We start from the raw sequence: 16,568 nt of genomic DNA, 5'->3' as shown, positions 1-16,568 counted from the left end.
TATTCAGAGAAGCATCCTCTGATGTGCATCAGGAATTAAGGCTGGCTGCTACCATTCCAGCAGCTGAAAGGCTGGGCTGAGGATTCCATTGTTCCAGAAGCAGACTCTCTGCTTCATCCTCCAGTTTTCTGTCCAGCACCTCCAATCAGCTGGGGCTCCTGGGCTGGAGCCTTCCTGAGAAGCTCCTGGAGGTGAGGAGTTATTCCCTGACCACACAGAGGGGGTGTCCCACTGCTTCTCCATCACATTTCCAGTCTATTTTCCTTTTTTTGTAGTTTTATGCCTTATGCCTCCTTCCTCAATGCTGGTGATTCCAGTTCTTGAGCATTTCTGGTGTTTGCAGGGAAGATCTGAGCACCTGTCTTCAGTATGCTGTTTACAAGCACTTGAATTTTACCTTTCTTTGCCCTACTAAAGTCCGTTTCCATTTTTTTTATCTGTCATCCATCATTTATATATGGTTTTATATGATTTGAGTTTCATCTGAGATGGAGTTTATCTGTCTTACTCTCCTTGTTTTGGCAGGCTTAATTTCCGGAAAAGACATTGTGAAGTAAAAGGTCTTTACTCTGCCATCTTAAATCCAGAAATTTACTTTCCAGTGGTGCTTACTTATTCCAAATATGGAGATAATAACTCTTCCCTATTTTAGTGGTTGAAAAGAATTAATCCATTTTCCACATAACCTTGCGCACATATCCGTGCACACACTACTTAACAACTGCTCTGGTGGCTATTTTTTAAATTTCCCAGTAGGTGGCATTCATGAAATAAGGCTTTCCTGAAGAAGAGAGAAGTGGTTATGATAATAACCAGTGTTTATTGTTTACATATATTGTTATTTAATCCTCACAATAGCTTTACAAAGTAGGTCCTGTTATTGTCCTTGCTTTGTAGATGAGTAAACAGAGACATAAGTTTAAATAACTTACCAAGCTCACAGAATTAATAGATTACCAAATCCCAACCTTGAAGGAAATAATCAAGATAAGTACTTAAATATGTAAATGAAGAGGAATTAATGATTAGTGATCACCCTGTATATATCAGGCATCATGCCAATCCTAGGAATACAAAAACTCTGCTTCCTTCAGGAATTAATAGTTTAATACGGTATTTGGAAACTAATACAGTATAGTAAATGCAGTACTAAAGAGATTCTAGGACATTAGAAGAGTGCCTAGAACAATCGAATCCTGTCTAGCATGGAAAAGCAGAAATGAGGTTAGAATGAGCCTCTAAGAGAAGATGCTGGTATGTGGAAACATTGGGAGTCTAGATAGAAAATCCAGTGAATGCAGGGGACTTGGTTTCCTGTTTTGATTTGCTATAGCATGAAATGTTCAGGCACCATGGAAGTGGAGTTGGAGAGGCAGCAAATGGCTAACCATGGATGAACTGGATTAGGACCTAGGGTTTTATCATGTAGTTGGAGAAGAGGTGACATATTTTAAAGAGGGAATTAATGTGGTTAGATACATGTTTTCTTTAGATCAAAGTGGAGAGCTGTGTAGGGAGTGGATTTGAGGTTAAGTAATTTGCCCAAGTAGTAGGGCTGTGATTTAAATCGTGATTTAATCTAACTCCAAAGTTCTGATAGGTGTGCCATCATTTTGAGTAGGAATGAGGGTATCTGTCTTTGAAGCCATCAGGTAAATAGAAGGAAGAGTAAAAAGAAATGAGAAAAGCATTCGATTAGTCTTCAGTTCTTCTAATTTTATTTTTATTTATACCAGTCTTTAGAAATCCTGGTCATGATACTTATTTTAGAAAAGAAATTCTTGGGCAGCCCCAGTGGCGCAGTGGTTTGGCGCCGCCTGCAGCCTGGGGTGTGATCCTGGAGACCTGGGATCCAGTCCCTGCATGGAGCCTGCTTCTCCCGCTCTCTCTCCCTCTTCCTGTGTCTCTGCCTCTCTCTCTGTGTCTATGAATAAGTAAATAAAATCTTAAAAAAAAGAAAGAAAGAAAAATTCTTTTAAGAGGAAAAAAAAGGACAAATACAATTCTTTTTTTTTTTTTTTTTTTTTTTTTTACTCTGTCTTTGGTTGAAGCCTAATTCTTCACACACAAGGTCAAAAGTTGCCTCATGGGTACTAAATTTGCAAGCCTAAATTTCTCAAAGTATAAAATTAGGACAAAGGTAGTGATAATGTTTAAAATAGAATGCAGTTAGGAACACCTGGGTGGCTCAGTGGTTGAGCATCTGCCTTCAGCTCAGAGTGTGATCCCAGAGTCCTGGGATTGAATCCCACATTGGGCTCCCTGCATGGAGCCTGCTTCTCCCTCTGCCTATGTCTGCCTCTCTCTCTGTGTCTCTCATGAATATATAAATAAAATCTTTAAAAAATAATAAAATAAAATAGAATCTTTAGTCAAACAGGCTAAGTGGTTCACATAAAATCTAAATAAAGGCATGAACTGGATTGAAGGACTCTTAAATTTAAATTTTCTAATATGCATGTGACAGGTAATAACGAAGGAAATTGTATGCTAGTGTCAATAATAAAGATCTAATCAAAGGTCAAAAAGTATTTGAAAAAAACAGTACTTGAAAGATACTGTAGATATATAGCTTTATAAAACTAATAATCACAGATTATTTATATTTCATCTCTGATTTCATATAATTTATTCCTTTTATAGGCCTACACAAGTGAAATGGCAGCTGATGGTAGCTAGCTGTTTTAGAAGAAGTGGTAAATGCTTTAATTTTATTCATTTTTTATATAACTTGCTTCTTTCTATCTTTTAGGTAATTATGCATGTAACTGTGTTCCAACTGCATATTTGTTTATTAAAACATTAGCTTTTGATTACTACACATACTCAAAGCATTATATGAGAAACATAAGTTAGTCACAGAAAAATAGACATTCTATAGTTTATATTTCCATTTTCTATTCACATAAGTCTAAACATCCTTGTATGCTCTGCCAAACTTGTAAGACTGTCTCACTCCTGAGAAGCCTGAAGAAGTCCCAGAGCTGGAACAACTGGTATACCAGATAAAACTAGGTATCTTTGTGTTTTCGGTAACTGTTTTTATTATATCTTGTACTGCTGACACTTGTCCTGAAGCATGGAGATGTAGTAGTGCTGGACTAACTGTGAAGTAGAATCTCTCATCAGAGATTAAGCAAGGAGATAAATGTTAACAGATTTGTAATCCCTCTTGTAGAGCCTGCAAATGATTCAGGAAAAGAAATTCCTTGATCCCAGAGGAGCACAGACTGTGACAGTGTTAACAGTGTTCTCATCCTGTTGTGTAGAAGGTTTCTTTCTTTACGTCTGTGAACTCCTTTAGAATGGGGATCAGAATATATACACAGGAGTCCTCAGAGCATTTAGATGATTTCTTTGCTGTTGTTGTATTTCCTATGATACCTAGAATATCACTGTACTGTATGTACATGTTATTTCTATTAGAGTGAGTTCTGAATTACCAGTGTTCATTACAGTGTCAGCCATATGTGAAATGTACATATAAGGTATTCTGAGTGATTTAAAACAGAAACTCCCTTATGTTACTGAAGTACAGATCTGAAGAAGAGAAGCTGATGTTTATTGAGAGATGCTGGGTGCTGTGGGCTTCCTGACTCTGTTGCATCCAATTCTTACCACAGCTCTTAGAGGATCAGCATGGCTGGCCCTTGTGTGTAGTGGGGCTCAGAGATATTGATATTACTTGTTTACTGAGATATTAGCAAAAATCCTTGATCTAAAATTCATTTTTCCTATTCTTTGCTGCTATGAAGCTAAGTTATATTCTAAAACAAAACGCTTTGGATAAACTTTTTAATATTTCAAAATAAAAACTACCAGAAAAGGTTATTTTTCATCTTTTCCAACTAAGTGAATGACATTGAAATTAATGTTAGCTTATCACTTAAATTATTTTTAAATTTGTTGTTCTTCTAAAACAATCATTAATTTTTAAGAAATTGAATAGATCTTAATCTTTGACACTAACATATTTATTTTAAGAACTAAACTAAGTTTTAGTCATCACCCATTTACTTCTGCTCTGCCCTTTTCAAATTTCTTTTATCTGTACATTTTTTTCCAGAACTTATATTAAGAATGGTTTATATATGCTTGTGGCAAACCTGGAAGTCTTCTTACTAAACCAATAAATGGTGCCAGTGTCTTGGATTAAAATTACTATTTTGCTGAATCTTACTAATTTTGATAATCTACTAGTGTGGTTTTTTCTCCTTTTTTATTTATAGGTAACTACCAAAAAGCATTAGACACTTATAAGGATATTCACAGAAAATTTCCAGAAAATGTTGAATGTGAGTTTATGTCTTGTAACTTTGAAGCTATCCGTTCTCACATTTTATGTCCTTGTGTATGATAATTACATTTGCTACAGTAATTACATATATAGCCACCAGCCTATAATTTGTGATACATGTTTACACATGTGGTTATGGGATCACAAAATTTGACTATGCAAGTACATTTTATAGAATTTAATTTTTGATGGATTTAAGTATACCACTAGGTTCTCTTCAGTAGTAAACAGATCTCTATTTCAAAGTTTTATGAAATTTGAAGAATAAATTTTGGACTATTTTTTATTTTTTAAAGTTCATAAACTGATGTTTTATAGAAAATGCATTTTTAAAAATTTATTTACTTGAAAGCTAGAATGAAAGAGAGAGGGTGTGTGCCATGAGCAGGAGGAGAGACGGAGGAAGAGAGAAGCAGGCTCCCTGCTGAGCAGGGAGCCCAGTGCTTGATCCCAGGATACCAGGATCATGACCTGAGCTGAAGGCAGATGCCTAACCAAAGGCTTAACCAACTGCTCCACCCAGGCGCCCCAGAAAAGGCATTTTTAACTCTCTACTTAGTATGCAGCTTTCTGAGGTTGAAAAATACTTTGAGTTTATGAAAATAGAACAATCATCTTGCTCATATGGATAGCAAATGAATTTTAATGTTACCTTAAGTTTAAAATATTATGTTGGTATGTTACTTATTTCCCTTTTGTGAAGTTAGCTTTGTAGAAAATACTCATTTATTCCCCATCTTGTTGCACAAAAGGTTTGATGTAACTTAAAGTAATAATGTGAAGTATAACAGGAGTACCAACAACAAAGTCATGATCAAGAAAAATACAAAATTGGGATCCCTGGGTGGCGCAGCGGTTTGGCGCCTGCCTTTGGCCCAGGGCGCGATCCTGGAGACCCTGGATCGAATCCCACGTCAGGCTCCCGGTGCATGGAGCCTGCTTCTCCCTCTGCCTGTGTCTCTGCCTCTCTCTCTCTGTGACTATCATAAATAAATAAAAATTAAAAAAATAAGATCTAAAAAAAAAAAAAAGAAAAGAAAAATACAAAATAACCATATTCACATGACATACTCCCATTAAACTGTGTATTTGGCCCTGAATAGCTTTGCAGCTAAAGGAAAGAGAAAAAATATAATCAGTTATATAATATTTTCTATTTATGAGGAAACATAAAGTAATTCTTGGGGAAGAAGAAAACATTTCTGACTTTTCATTTATGTTTTGAAACCAAGAGATATGTTAGATAAGCTCAATTAAAGCTACAGCAGCTCCTGGCTTTCATGACATCCTTACAGCAAATAAAACGTTTGAAAGACTTTTTAATTTTGTCCTTCAGTGACAGCACTAAACAATGCATTTCAGTTCAGTAAGACAAATCTTTTCTATACCAAGTTTTCCCATGGCTCAGCCTGATCCAGTGATGAGATGTACTGAATGTTCCTTCATTAATATTTTTCTCCATTTGGCTTTTGTGAAAGGTCAACAGCAGAGAGCTCAGAATTATGGCCTTTGGTAGCAGTTTAGGAGCAAGGGCTTTTCTAATGCTGATTAGAAGCAGATTTGTTCATTTACAGCAGTGGTTTGCAAATGCCGTCAGGAAACAGGCTATGTGGAATTACTTGTAAAACTTTAAAAAGCACAAATTCTAGCCCAACCTACAGGGATCCTCATTTAAATTTGCAGTGGATGCAGATATCTTTCATTTCCTATTAAATTTTTTTAAGATTTTTTTGTTTACTTATTTGAAAGAAAAAGAACACAGGAGTGGTGGGGGGCAGCCCCAGATCATGATCCTAGGCAAAAAATCAGAGGCTTAACCAACTGAACCACCCAGGCTCCCTTCCCATTTCTTTTAGAAGGTTTTGGGGGTTTTTTTTGTTTTGTTTTTGTTTTGTTTTGTTTTGTTTTTTGTTTTTTGTTTTTTGATGTGATTCTTAATCTCGATCACTTTAGGAAACTGGTGATTTAGAGATTGAGAGGTAGCAATAATATCATTTTGTAAAAATAAAGCAACCCGAAAGTCTGCTAGGCAAGACTTTTCCCTTGGCACCATTGACATTTGGGATCAGATAATTCTGTACTGGGGGAGACCATCATATGGATCATAGAATGTTTTAGCAGCATTCCTGGCCTCTACCCACCAGATGTTCCTAGCACTTACACCCCCTCATTGTGAAAAACAGAAATGTACCGACATTGCCAAATTGCATTGACAGAACTGCTGCTGATTGAGAACCACTGCAGTAGCTTAGTACCTCTGCTCTGGACCAGTAAAGGGAGAATCTCCAGCCAAATCCAAATTTCTTTCTTTATTGAGAGTCTAAGATTTACTCTAAGGAGGGAATGCCTGGCTGGCTCAGTCTGTGGAGCATGTGACTCTTGATCTCAGGGTTGTGAATTTGAGCCCCACATTGGGTGTAGAGGTTACTTACAAATAAAATCTTTTTTTAAAAAAAGATTCACTCTAAAAACTTGAATGATTATCTATGCCATAGGGAGTGTTCAAGATGGCTTTGACCTAGATCATTTTCACAGCAAATACAATTTGTCTCTCTTAACTATAGCTATAAAAAAAAACATTTGCACTCATGTAATATCTCATTTTGAACAGAACAGTTTTTTGATAAACCCAACAGGATAATTCCATTCTTAAAATGTATTCTTAAGTTATCAAAAGTTAACCTGCTCTATAGAGTTCAGATGACATGCTAAATTTCAGAGAACATCTACCAAAAACATTGATTTTTATTTTACATTAAATAAATACCCCGAAGCCACTCTTTCTAAGGACAGATTGGTAAGAGAAATATTTTAGTATTATTTGTACAATATATAAAAATTACCTTAGTGTGAATTATTAAGATAAATATGTATGTGGGCAATTTATATAGTAATGTGTGACATTTTAAATTATTTTAGTACTGTTACTTTTGCAATATGTCAGTGGTTATGAATTGTTGACTTTCTTAAAAATTCTTGTGGAGTGTTGGTGTACAGCACTGTTGAAGCACTGTGCATATGGTGAAAAGTAAAACCGATGAAAACCCCTGGGAAGAGAAAGATAATAAACAAATATACATGTCAGTGGTCCTAAATGGTGTAAAGGAAAAGCAGATAAGGACGTGAAGAGTATGGGAAGGGCTCTAAGTAGATGGTATGGCCTCGCCTGAGGGTAGGGCAGGTGGAGAGAACCATCCCTTTAGCTCCCCTTCCCAGGAGGTTCTGTCACCTTAGGGCCAGAGAATACAAACTGTAGTTGTTAATAGAAACAAACACTATTTGCAAGTATCAATCCTACTTGTGTCCCAAAAGACTGACTTTATTGATTTGTTATATTTTCAACACTGGGCATTAATATTTTTCTAAAACTATATTTTGCAATTTAGGTCTCCGTTTCTTGGTTCGTCTCTGTACAGATATTGGATTAAAAGAAGTTCAAGAATATGCAACAAAACTCAAGAGATTGGAAAAAATGAAAGAAATAAGAGAACAGGTATCTCATATGGGCCAAAAACTGCTGTCTGTTAATTTTCAAAATGTCAGTCTTCTGTAGCTCGAACGGTGATTCTGAGAGCTTCTCTTAGGAAAATAAAGTTGAATTTTTTTCTGCTGTGTCATAAAAGGAAGAATACCTAAAATTCTAGTTTGAAGATAAAATTCTTATCAAGAACCAATTCTTTTTTTTTCTTTTTTCCTTTTTTCTTTTTTTATTGGAGTTCAATTTGCCAACATATAGCATAACACCCAGTGCTCATCCCATCAAGTGCCCCTCTCAGTGCCCACCACCCAGCTACCCCCACCCCCCACCCACCTCCCTTTCCACCACCCCCTGCTCATTTCCCAGAGTTAGGAGTCTCATGAAGAACCAATTCTTAATAGGAGAAAGTACATCAGAGTCAACATACTTTCGTGGAGGTTACTCAAATCACTGTAACTTTCCACAATACAAAATAAATTACAGGTTAATTTATACAGTTAATTTCAGTTGGAGTATCCAGTGGTCCATGGAAACTAAGAGGCAATTGTATATGATAATAGTACTTTTTCTTTAAGCTGTTTCATTATGTAGTAGAGCATGGCTCTGAGAATATTAGTAATATACATGGAAGCATTTTAAGTGTATTTCTGTGTTTCATGCAATATATGGAATAACAGTGTTCTTAGTTTTACTTCTTTAAGAAAATAATCTCTCCTAAGTTTGAGCCTAGAATGTTTAAAAATTTAGCATGATTTTTGAGTGTCTGCCTTTCACAGAAAAATATATTCTTTAAGGTTAGACTTTTTAAAGAAATTATCTTAGATAATTAAATCTAAGTTCCATATTTGCTTTCAAAATGTAGTTATCTTGTCTTTGCTTCAAAATGTGGTTATCTTGTCTTTGCTTTGGAGATGTGATCTGATTGTTTTATTGTTTTTTAAAGTATCAGTTGTTTAAGGATTATGAGCATGACATAGATTTTTACCTTAAAAATTCTATAAAACATCAAGTTGGTATCAAAATGCCATGGTAGGGTAAATAGTTTAAAACTTGCTGTGAAAACCAATTTACTACCATGTACCAATTGCTAAATTAGGTAACCTGTATGAAAGCTTTGTAAAATTAAATGGAGATAAATCAGAGTTCAAGTTATCATAATTGTTATCATAATCACTATTAAATGTGTTTCATTAAGAAGAATCAAAAAAATTATATATTTCAAACCAAGAACATTATTTGGAGCTTAAAATTAGATTCGTTAAGTTACTTAGTATAGAACCACAGAGGTATGTAGAGTTAAAGTCTTAAGACTTCCTAAGTTTAATCATCTGCAGTTTAAGTTTATACTGAACAGAGAACACACGACTAATACAAATTATGGATCTTTCATAATATACTTCTCACAACTTATAACCTTAAACAGGAAGACTGACATATGTATTGCTATCTCTGATTTAGTAGACTTCCAGTGTGGCCCCCTTTTACACAATAAGTAGCAGCCCTTCTGACCCCCTGGGACTTGCCTTGCAGGCAGCCCACAAGGGAATTCCACGTGTAAGAAACACGGATTCCTTGGGACTTCCTTTGCAGCTGGCTTCCAAGGGATATAACTACAGTGTAGGAAACCCTGATTATGAGGAGTCCCTGGGAAATTAGAGACCAAATATGCCCCCTTTAAAGAAATGAGAGTTGCTTTTACACAATTTTCTTATCACTTGATTTCCCCATGTGCTGGTTCTAGTCTTTGTAGTACTTCACCTCTTTATTGGTTTCCTCTCTCCTTCTGCCTTTCCTCTTATCGTATCCTCTTTCCTTTATGCATTTTCTCTGTGGTGTTAAACTCTTTCTTCCTCTGGCTGACTGCTATGGGCTACTGGATACTATTATGAATGAATACGTAATGTCATTGAGACTGCTTTTTCTTTCTAGTTAGTACCCAGCCTTTTGATTCCTCTTCCATCAAAATATATGTACATTGAATATAATCAATTTTTATCTTTCTCTCTCATAGACCTGATATCCTTCCACTGTCCTCACTAAAATAATTCCTTAATGATTTAATTAAGAATACTTTAGTAAACTCATACAAGTTACTATTGATGCATTTAGATGCATTTAGATTATCCAGTGTTTCTCTTACATATTTACTCTGATTATTAATGTCTCACAGTACTTGAGCAGTGTCTCTTTTGGTAATATTTTATCACTGTCCTCATTGTAATCTGTATAAAACCTAAGATCACTTAGATATCTTCTCTCATTATAGCTTCTCTTTAATATTTTCCCTCAAATGTTACTGCCTAATCTTTCTTTACAGTCAAAGTCACAGTCCTCATCCACAAAGCACTCTTTTTTCAGTGCCCTTGAAATCAATTTCTTTGTTCTTTGGTACTTTTCATTAAATCTGAAATAAACATTTTCAGGGTTCCTGGGTGGCTCAGTTGGTTAAGCATCTGCCTTCAGCTCAGGTCATGGTCCCAAGGTCCTGGGAGCAAGCCCCATATCAGGCTTCTTCCTCAAGTGAGAGGCTGCTTCTCCCTCTCCCTCTGCCTGCCACTCCCCCTGCTTGTGCGCGCACGCGCTCTCTCTCTCTCTCTCTTTCTGTCAAATAAATAAAATCTTTTTAAAAATTTTTAAAAAGAAACATTTTCTTAAAGTTTTCTCACTTATGTTTTGCTTATAAATACACAGTGGAAGAGAAAAAATAAAGGAAGAGAAAGGTCCTAGGAAGAAGAGACTTAAAAAGAGTTCTCACTGAGAGCTAATTTATCTTTTAATTATTGCATATCCCATTTCAGTTTGTGTTTCTGAGATTGTGAGCCCATGGGCAGAGCATTCTATTTCCTGGTTTGCGTAGTACATAAAGTATAATAAATAAACTTCTGAGTTAAGGACACTCTTCTTTTCTAAATCTGAACTTAAAACTTGTTATTTTTCCTGTGTTTATTTAGAATCTGCCCTAATGCAGAAACTTAACATTTTCTATGTCATCAGAATGTCTTCATATAATCATTGTTAATGCCTGCTAATGCACTTTTGTATAGATAGGCCGTGATTTCTTTAAACATCTTCACAGTTAGTCAACTATCTTTTTTAGAGTTGGTGACTCTCTACAATCAGTCTAATTTTGATGTTTCTTGCTGAAGAAGAACATTTCTGTATTGTGAACTGGAGACAGTTTGTGAAATGGACGTTTAATGGAAAGCAGGGATATCATAGATAATCACATCAAATGTTTACCTAGAGATGCTGAAAGGAATACAAAGTTGACCCCAAGTCCTATCCCTTCCTTTCCTCTGGAAGTACTAATAGTCGTGGAAGTTTGGCAGCAGGAAGGAAAAGAAGTGAAGATGCTGGATGAATGTTCGTGAATGTTAGTTAGCACTCTTCATGGTTCTGGTTACAGTTTTCCCTTTAATTCCATATGATTACATCTGCTTAACTAGACATTAATAACAGCAACAGCTAACATTTACTGAGTGCATGATAAGTACAGGCACTCTATGTATTAACTAATTTAATCATCACAGTAGACCTATGATGTTGGATTTGGCTTTATTATTACTTTTTTAAACAGACGGAAAAACTGAGACCCATGGTAGCTAAGTAACTTCCTCCAGGTCACACACCTTTTGGGGACAGACCTAGGCTTCAACTCCAGGGAGGCTGGTTCCCAAGTCCAGGTTCCTAACTACTATGCCTTACTACCTTATGAATAGTACTGGAAAAGGATGATGCAAATCATTATTTTCAGTTGATACATAGTCTGTCCTTACTCTGCACTCACAGAAGTTGGGAACTCATACCATGAATTAAATGAAAATGTACCTTGCTCACCAGAATTTGATTAGGCGTTAAGGTCTCAAAACAGTGCTATTCAAGCATGCTTTATGGACCACTGGAGCCTCACAATCACCTGGGCATGTCTTAGCATTACACAGTCTTGGGCCCCACCTCAAACCTACCCAAAACCTATCCCAGAGTTAAATTCAAGCATCTCTTTGTGTTTTGTTTTTTTTTTTTTCAAACAAGCCCCTCCAGGTATTTTTCTATTCACTAAATTTTGAAAAGCACTTATCTAAAGTATATGTTCCCACAGGGTCATCATGCAAATGATCAAATACCAGCTCAGGGTGTGGAATCTGATTTGGAGGGTGGGGAGGTAGGCAGTGGATGTAAAATAAATCAGGCCATGGATTTTTTAAAATTATTTAAAAATGGAGAAGGATTTATTTAGACCAAAGAAAGAAAGATAAATTGATTCAAGTTTATTTGGGTCAAGGGTAGAGTATCCCCCTGAATCCTTAACTCCTACTTTAAAATGTTAAAGCGAGAAATGTATTTAGACTGATTTTTCAGAGAACTTGTTTCTCTTCCTGGAACTATTATGGAAAAAAAAGACTGTTCTCCCCTTTGTGCTTGGGGGACCTACATTCCAGAGTAGGAAGAAAACTTTACACAAGTATTCATTAGTGCCATCAGTAAGCAGTTCCAGGCACTGGGCTGTTTGGCCAGGCAAGAGAGACCTTCTCTGCCACACCTGCCTACTACGGGCCTGGAGCAGTGTGACCTGGCCCTTAGCACTGTGAGCCTCATAGTGCCACTTTATAAAGAGATGTTTTATGTTTCTTCTTCACTGAACCCATAAAGTTAGCTGCAAAGCATTCTGTCAAACTTGACTGTATGTCTGGAAAAGAACAAAATGGCAGGAGCAGGAATTAAAGACTTAGTAATCTAAATAGAAAAGGAAAAGTATCAGCCGAAATTCAAAGAGGATTAGAAAACAAAGTCCATAAGATTTAGGAGTGGAATTTGTTTGTTTTCAGCAGCAAATAGGTATTCAGATGGAAGGGGATAAAAACCCTCATTCTTGGGGCACCCAAGTGGCTAAGTATCCAACTCTTGATTTTGGCTCAGCTCATGATCTCAGGGTTGTGAGATGTAGCCCCACACTGGGCTCCATGCTGGCATGGAGCCTGCTTAAGATTGTCTCTCTCTCCCTCTCTTGTTGCTCCTCCTCTCTTAGTCTCTTTTCCTCTCTCTCCCTTCTTCCCCTCTGCCCCTCCCCCACCCCAAACAAAACAAACTCCACATTCTCTGCCCACAGGAGAGTAGTGAAGGAAAAAGACAAGCAGGGCAGACCATGAGTGTAAGGAGGGCATGGGTGCTGGGGAGTTTCCCTGAGATGAGAGTGGCTCTGAGCTTTAAGGGATGAGTGGGAGCTGGGAAGAAGATGAAGAAGGGTATGGCAGACAGACAGGATCCATGGAAGGAGGGAGCTGGCACATCCAGCGGGTGCAGGCTGCCTTTTATTCACAAAGTAGGAGGGGCACAGTCAGTTTCCAAAGGTGAGAAGAACAGAACGTGGTGTATTAAAAATATGCTTATTCCGTGGGGACAGAGCTGAACCAGCAGTGGGGAGGCCCCTGGAGGCTGGCACTGTCATGTGCTTATGTGATATGTGTCCAGTAGAGCACAGTGTCCTGGGAATAGGAGAGGAAGAAGAGAAGTCATTGAATCAAGCCAGATTTTAGGTTTCTTGGTGAGTAGAGCAGAAAGACAGGTGGGCAAGCAAGGGGCCTGGAGGTCCTGATGGAGTTGTCCTTAAGGTGATGGGGTGATTCTAGGATGAAAATAAAGATTTAAGGGAATTAATTAGGAAAATATGGATAGGAGCTAAAGGATTGGGAAGTTCTAGATGAGAGCAAAGAATAGGTGTGAAGGGGTGAAGAATGGTGATTGTGGAAAGTGCTCACTTTCTTAAATTGTCCTATTCTAAATGTATGGTTACTAAAACAGGATGCAAGATCTTTTCTCACATTTGATTTGAAAAAATTTCAAGTTACATGGGCATTTGTCTTTGTGAGTTTATTTTAGCATTATATAGGTCTTTTAGATATGCTAGAAATAATCTATGGTGAGATGAAAAACAAGTTTTGAGATAAAATCTGATTATAGACCTTAAAATTTTTATTTTGTTAAATCATTTTTAGATTTTCAAAAGTGAAGGGTCAAGGAAGAGAGATGGGATTTCAAGGGAGGTTTCTTTTTTAACAAAAAATGTGAGCATGTTTACATATATGTGAAAGTCCTGAGTTTTAGGAGAGTGTTCCATTTTACAGAAACAAGTCTTAAGTTATTGAAAGGAAATTTGTTTCTTCCTAGCAGACCACAATGTCAATAATTCCATCCATGACCTAATAATTTATAAATATCTAGGGAGTTGTCAGGGTTGAGGGAATAAATAGTCCCTTGTCCTTTGAATTAAATATGAAATTGTGTTTATATTATTAAAGATCTAAATAAGGTACTACCAACCTATGTTTAAAATTTTTCAGTCAGTTGTAGAGTAAACATTTATCAAAAGCTGTCTGATTCTGGTCACTAACTGCCTTGTGTCTCTAAACACAGCATTAGACATACGAGAATCTGGCAGTGTGAACTGAGACAGATTCAATGTCAATACAAAATGTCTAACACTTAAGCAAAACACAAAATAACCATAAATTGCTTCAAGAAACCTAAGAATGTCACAGCTTGAAGATATTTATGTTTTAAGAGTGAGTTTATACCTGGGAAAGTGGACTACTGAACAGATCTTAGGTGTTTTGTGAGGTTTTAATCATGCTTTTATTGTAGAAGTTGAATTTCAAAAGCTAAAAGTGGAGGTCCCACTTGAGTATTTAATAAAGACTGAGCACCCTGGTAGAGGGCAGGCTGTGAATCCTTTACTTACAGAACAACCTCATCTCTCCCATAGAATCAACTCTCAGATAAGGAGCAATTTGAACTCAGCTTTTAGGGGGTAAGAACAGCGAATCTTAAACACTACACGTAATGTTAATTTAAAAAATCAATATTTATTTATATTCAACTCTGAGAGAATATTTATTCTTTTAAACTCATCTTCTTGTTCTAGCGCATAAAGTCTGGCAGAGATGGCAGTGGGGGTCCCCGCAGCAGAAGAGAGGGCAGTGCCAGCAGTGGTAAGTATTTCCTGACAGATGTGTAGTACACAGGCTTCTAGAAACATCTGGAATAATCCAGAAAAATATATCCTTTGTTCCATACACAGTAAAGTCTCACTTATTCTAATTAATTTTGTAAGCAGTCTGCTATGTAAATGACTATAAATGTTAGTGGATTTCACTTTCTTAAGTAACCATACCTGTTTCTGCTAAGTGATTTCTAAGTAAGTTCATGCTGGATAGATTAATATAGATTTCCATACTAATGAGGTTTTACTATGTTACATTTTTTAAATTTACATTTTAAGGCAGTACCTTGAGAAGTAAGATGATCTTAAAGAATGCTGGCAGTCCTGAGTCTTTACACTCTTCTTATAGAAATAGTGCCAGTCTGGGAATTAGGAGCCATGGTTCTAGTCCCTGTCTTGATCATGACAGCTATCTGTCTTTGGACCAACTGTAAATACTGTAGGCTTCAGGTGATTTCTAAATTTGTTTGAATCTCTCAGTTCCTTGACTTTGATTGCTTGTCACACCATTACTTAATAAGATTGTTAGGTTTTCCTTCCCTCATTCCTCAAAATACGGCTTCTGTGTCTTTGTCAGGGGAGTAATAGAAGTTTGGTGGTTTTAAGGAAACCAAGTGGAAAAATAAATGCTAAAGTGGGATCTATAAATACATATATAATCTCTCATATCCATACTTAGCACCATCATACATACATGATTCAAATCCATGCACTACCCAACATCATTCTCCTATCTCTGTGATCTAGGAGTCAGGACAAAGGCAAATGCGACCCTAGTTCAGATAGGCCTTTCATTCACAAACATTTATTAGATGCACATCAGGTGCCAGATAAATACTGTGCCAAGTGCCAAGGACATGGGGATGAGTAAGACATGATCCCTGTGCCCAGGGAAATTAAAATCTAGTTAGAAAGACACACAGGTTTCAGGTGCTGTGCTAGAGAAATGCACATGTGTGTTCTAACTTCCTGTAGATAGAAACTGCAGTTGGGACAAAGATTCTTTCCTGAGTTCTAAGCTCTGCTTTGCCAGATGGGTTTAAGCAGTTACAATCGTCAGTGGCATCTAGTTCTAACAAGACAATTTGATTCTCTAAGGAATAGTCCAGCTTCTCCAGCTGAACCTCACAGTCCTCACCTGTTTACTCTTAGGTCACAGGAGTCGTTACCAGAGCTTCAGAAATTAGTAGAAGTAGCTTTCAGCTTGAGTCCCAGGGATGCCAAGGGGCATCTGCCACATCAGGAAGTCGCCATTTACTATCTGGTCAGCCCTCCATGGTCATGATGGGCATTGGCATCTCCATAGTGTCCCCTAACTCTCAGATGTCAGCTCAGTTCTGTTTCCCTGGCCCCACTTCTGCTTTCATGTGGGGTTGGATTTAACTGAGTCCTGGTTGTGAGAGATCTGTTCTAGCTATTCTCATAATAAGCTGGAGAACTACAGGCCTGCAACCTCTTCTCCAAAGCCCATAGGGCTGAATGTGTTGTAGAATTCAACATTTTTTGGAGTTTAGAAAAGTTGTATGGTGCATCACCCATATATAGTACCCCTAGGGAGCATCTCAGTCAAACATAACTATTACTGATTCGTGAAACATGAATAATAACACTAAAGATAAATGATGGCTAAAAATAGCTTCAGGTCAAGTCAGGCTTTATGCCCATGAAGTTTACATATTGTCACCTGAAAACTTGGCTTTCAGGAGCTTTTGATTTTGGAATTGTATATAAGAGAACATGTACCAAAAATGTCCCAAATGGCCAAGAGGTCAGCCCACAAGGTTTGTGCATCAGTT

At 37.0% G+C, this 16,568-nt stretch overlaps 1 protein-coding gene across 7 annotated transcripts in view; it reads left to right on the top strand.

Moving 5' to 3' along the window:
* The window catches only part of IFT88 (intraflagellar transport 88), a 135,646-nt gene that overhangs the window by 93,638 nt on the left and 25,440 nt on the right, over positions 1-16,568 (top strand). For all 7 annotated transcript variants that reach the window (XR_012016337.1, XR_012016338.1, XM_072795819.1 and 4 more), the window contains exons 21-24: positions 2,644-2,696; positions 4,230-4,295; positions 7,684-7,790; positions 14,695-14,761. Coding sequence is in view for 5 of the 7 variants with exons in the window: in XM_072795819.1 (XP_072651920.1) it covers positions 2,644-2,696; positions 4,230-4,295; positions 7,684-7,790; positions 14,695-14,761 (293 nt within the window). In the remaining 2 variants the exon portion in view is untranslated. The remainder of the gene's footprint in view (positions 1-2,643; positions 2,697-4,229; positions 4,296-7,683; positions 7,791-14,694; positions 14,762-16,568) is intronic.

Source organism: Canis lupus, chromosome 24 (genome assembly GCF_048164855.1).
Source record: "Canis lupus baileyi chromosome 24, mCanLup2.hap1, whole genome shotgun sequence".
Taxonomy (NCBI): Eukaryota; Metazoa; Chordata; class Mammalia; order Carnivora; family Canidae; genus Canis; species Canis lupus.
The sequence above is the reverse complement of the archived record's forward strand: the minus strand, read 5'-3'. Positions and strand labels throughout refer to the sequence as shown.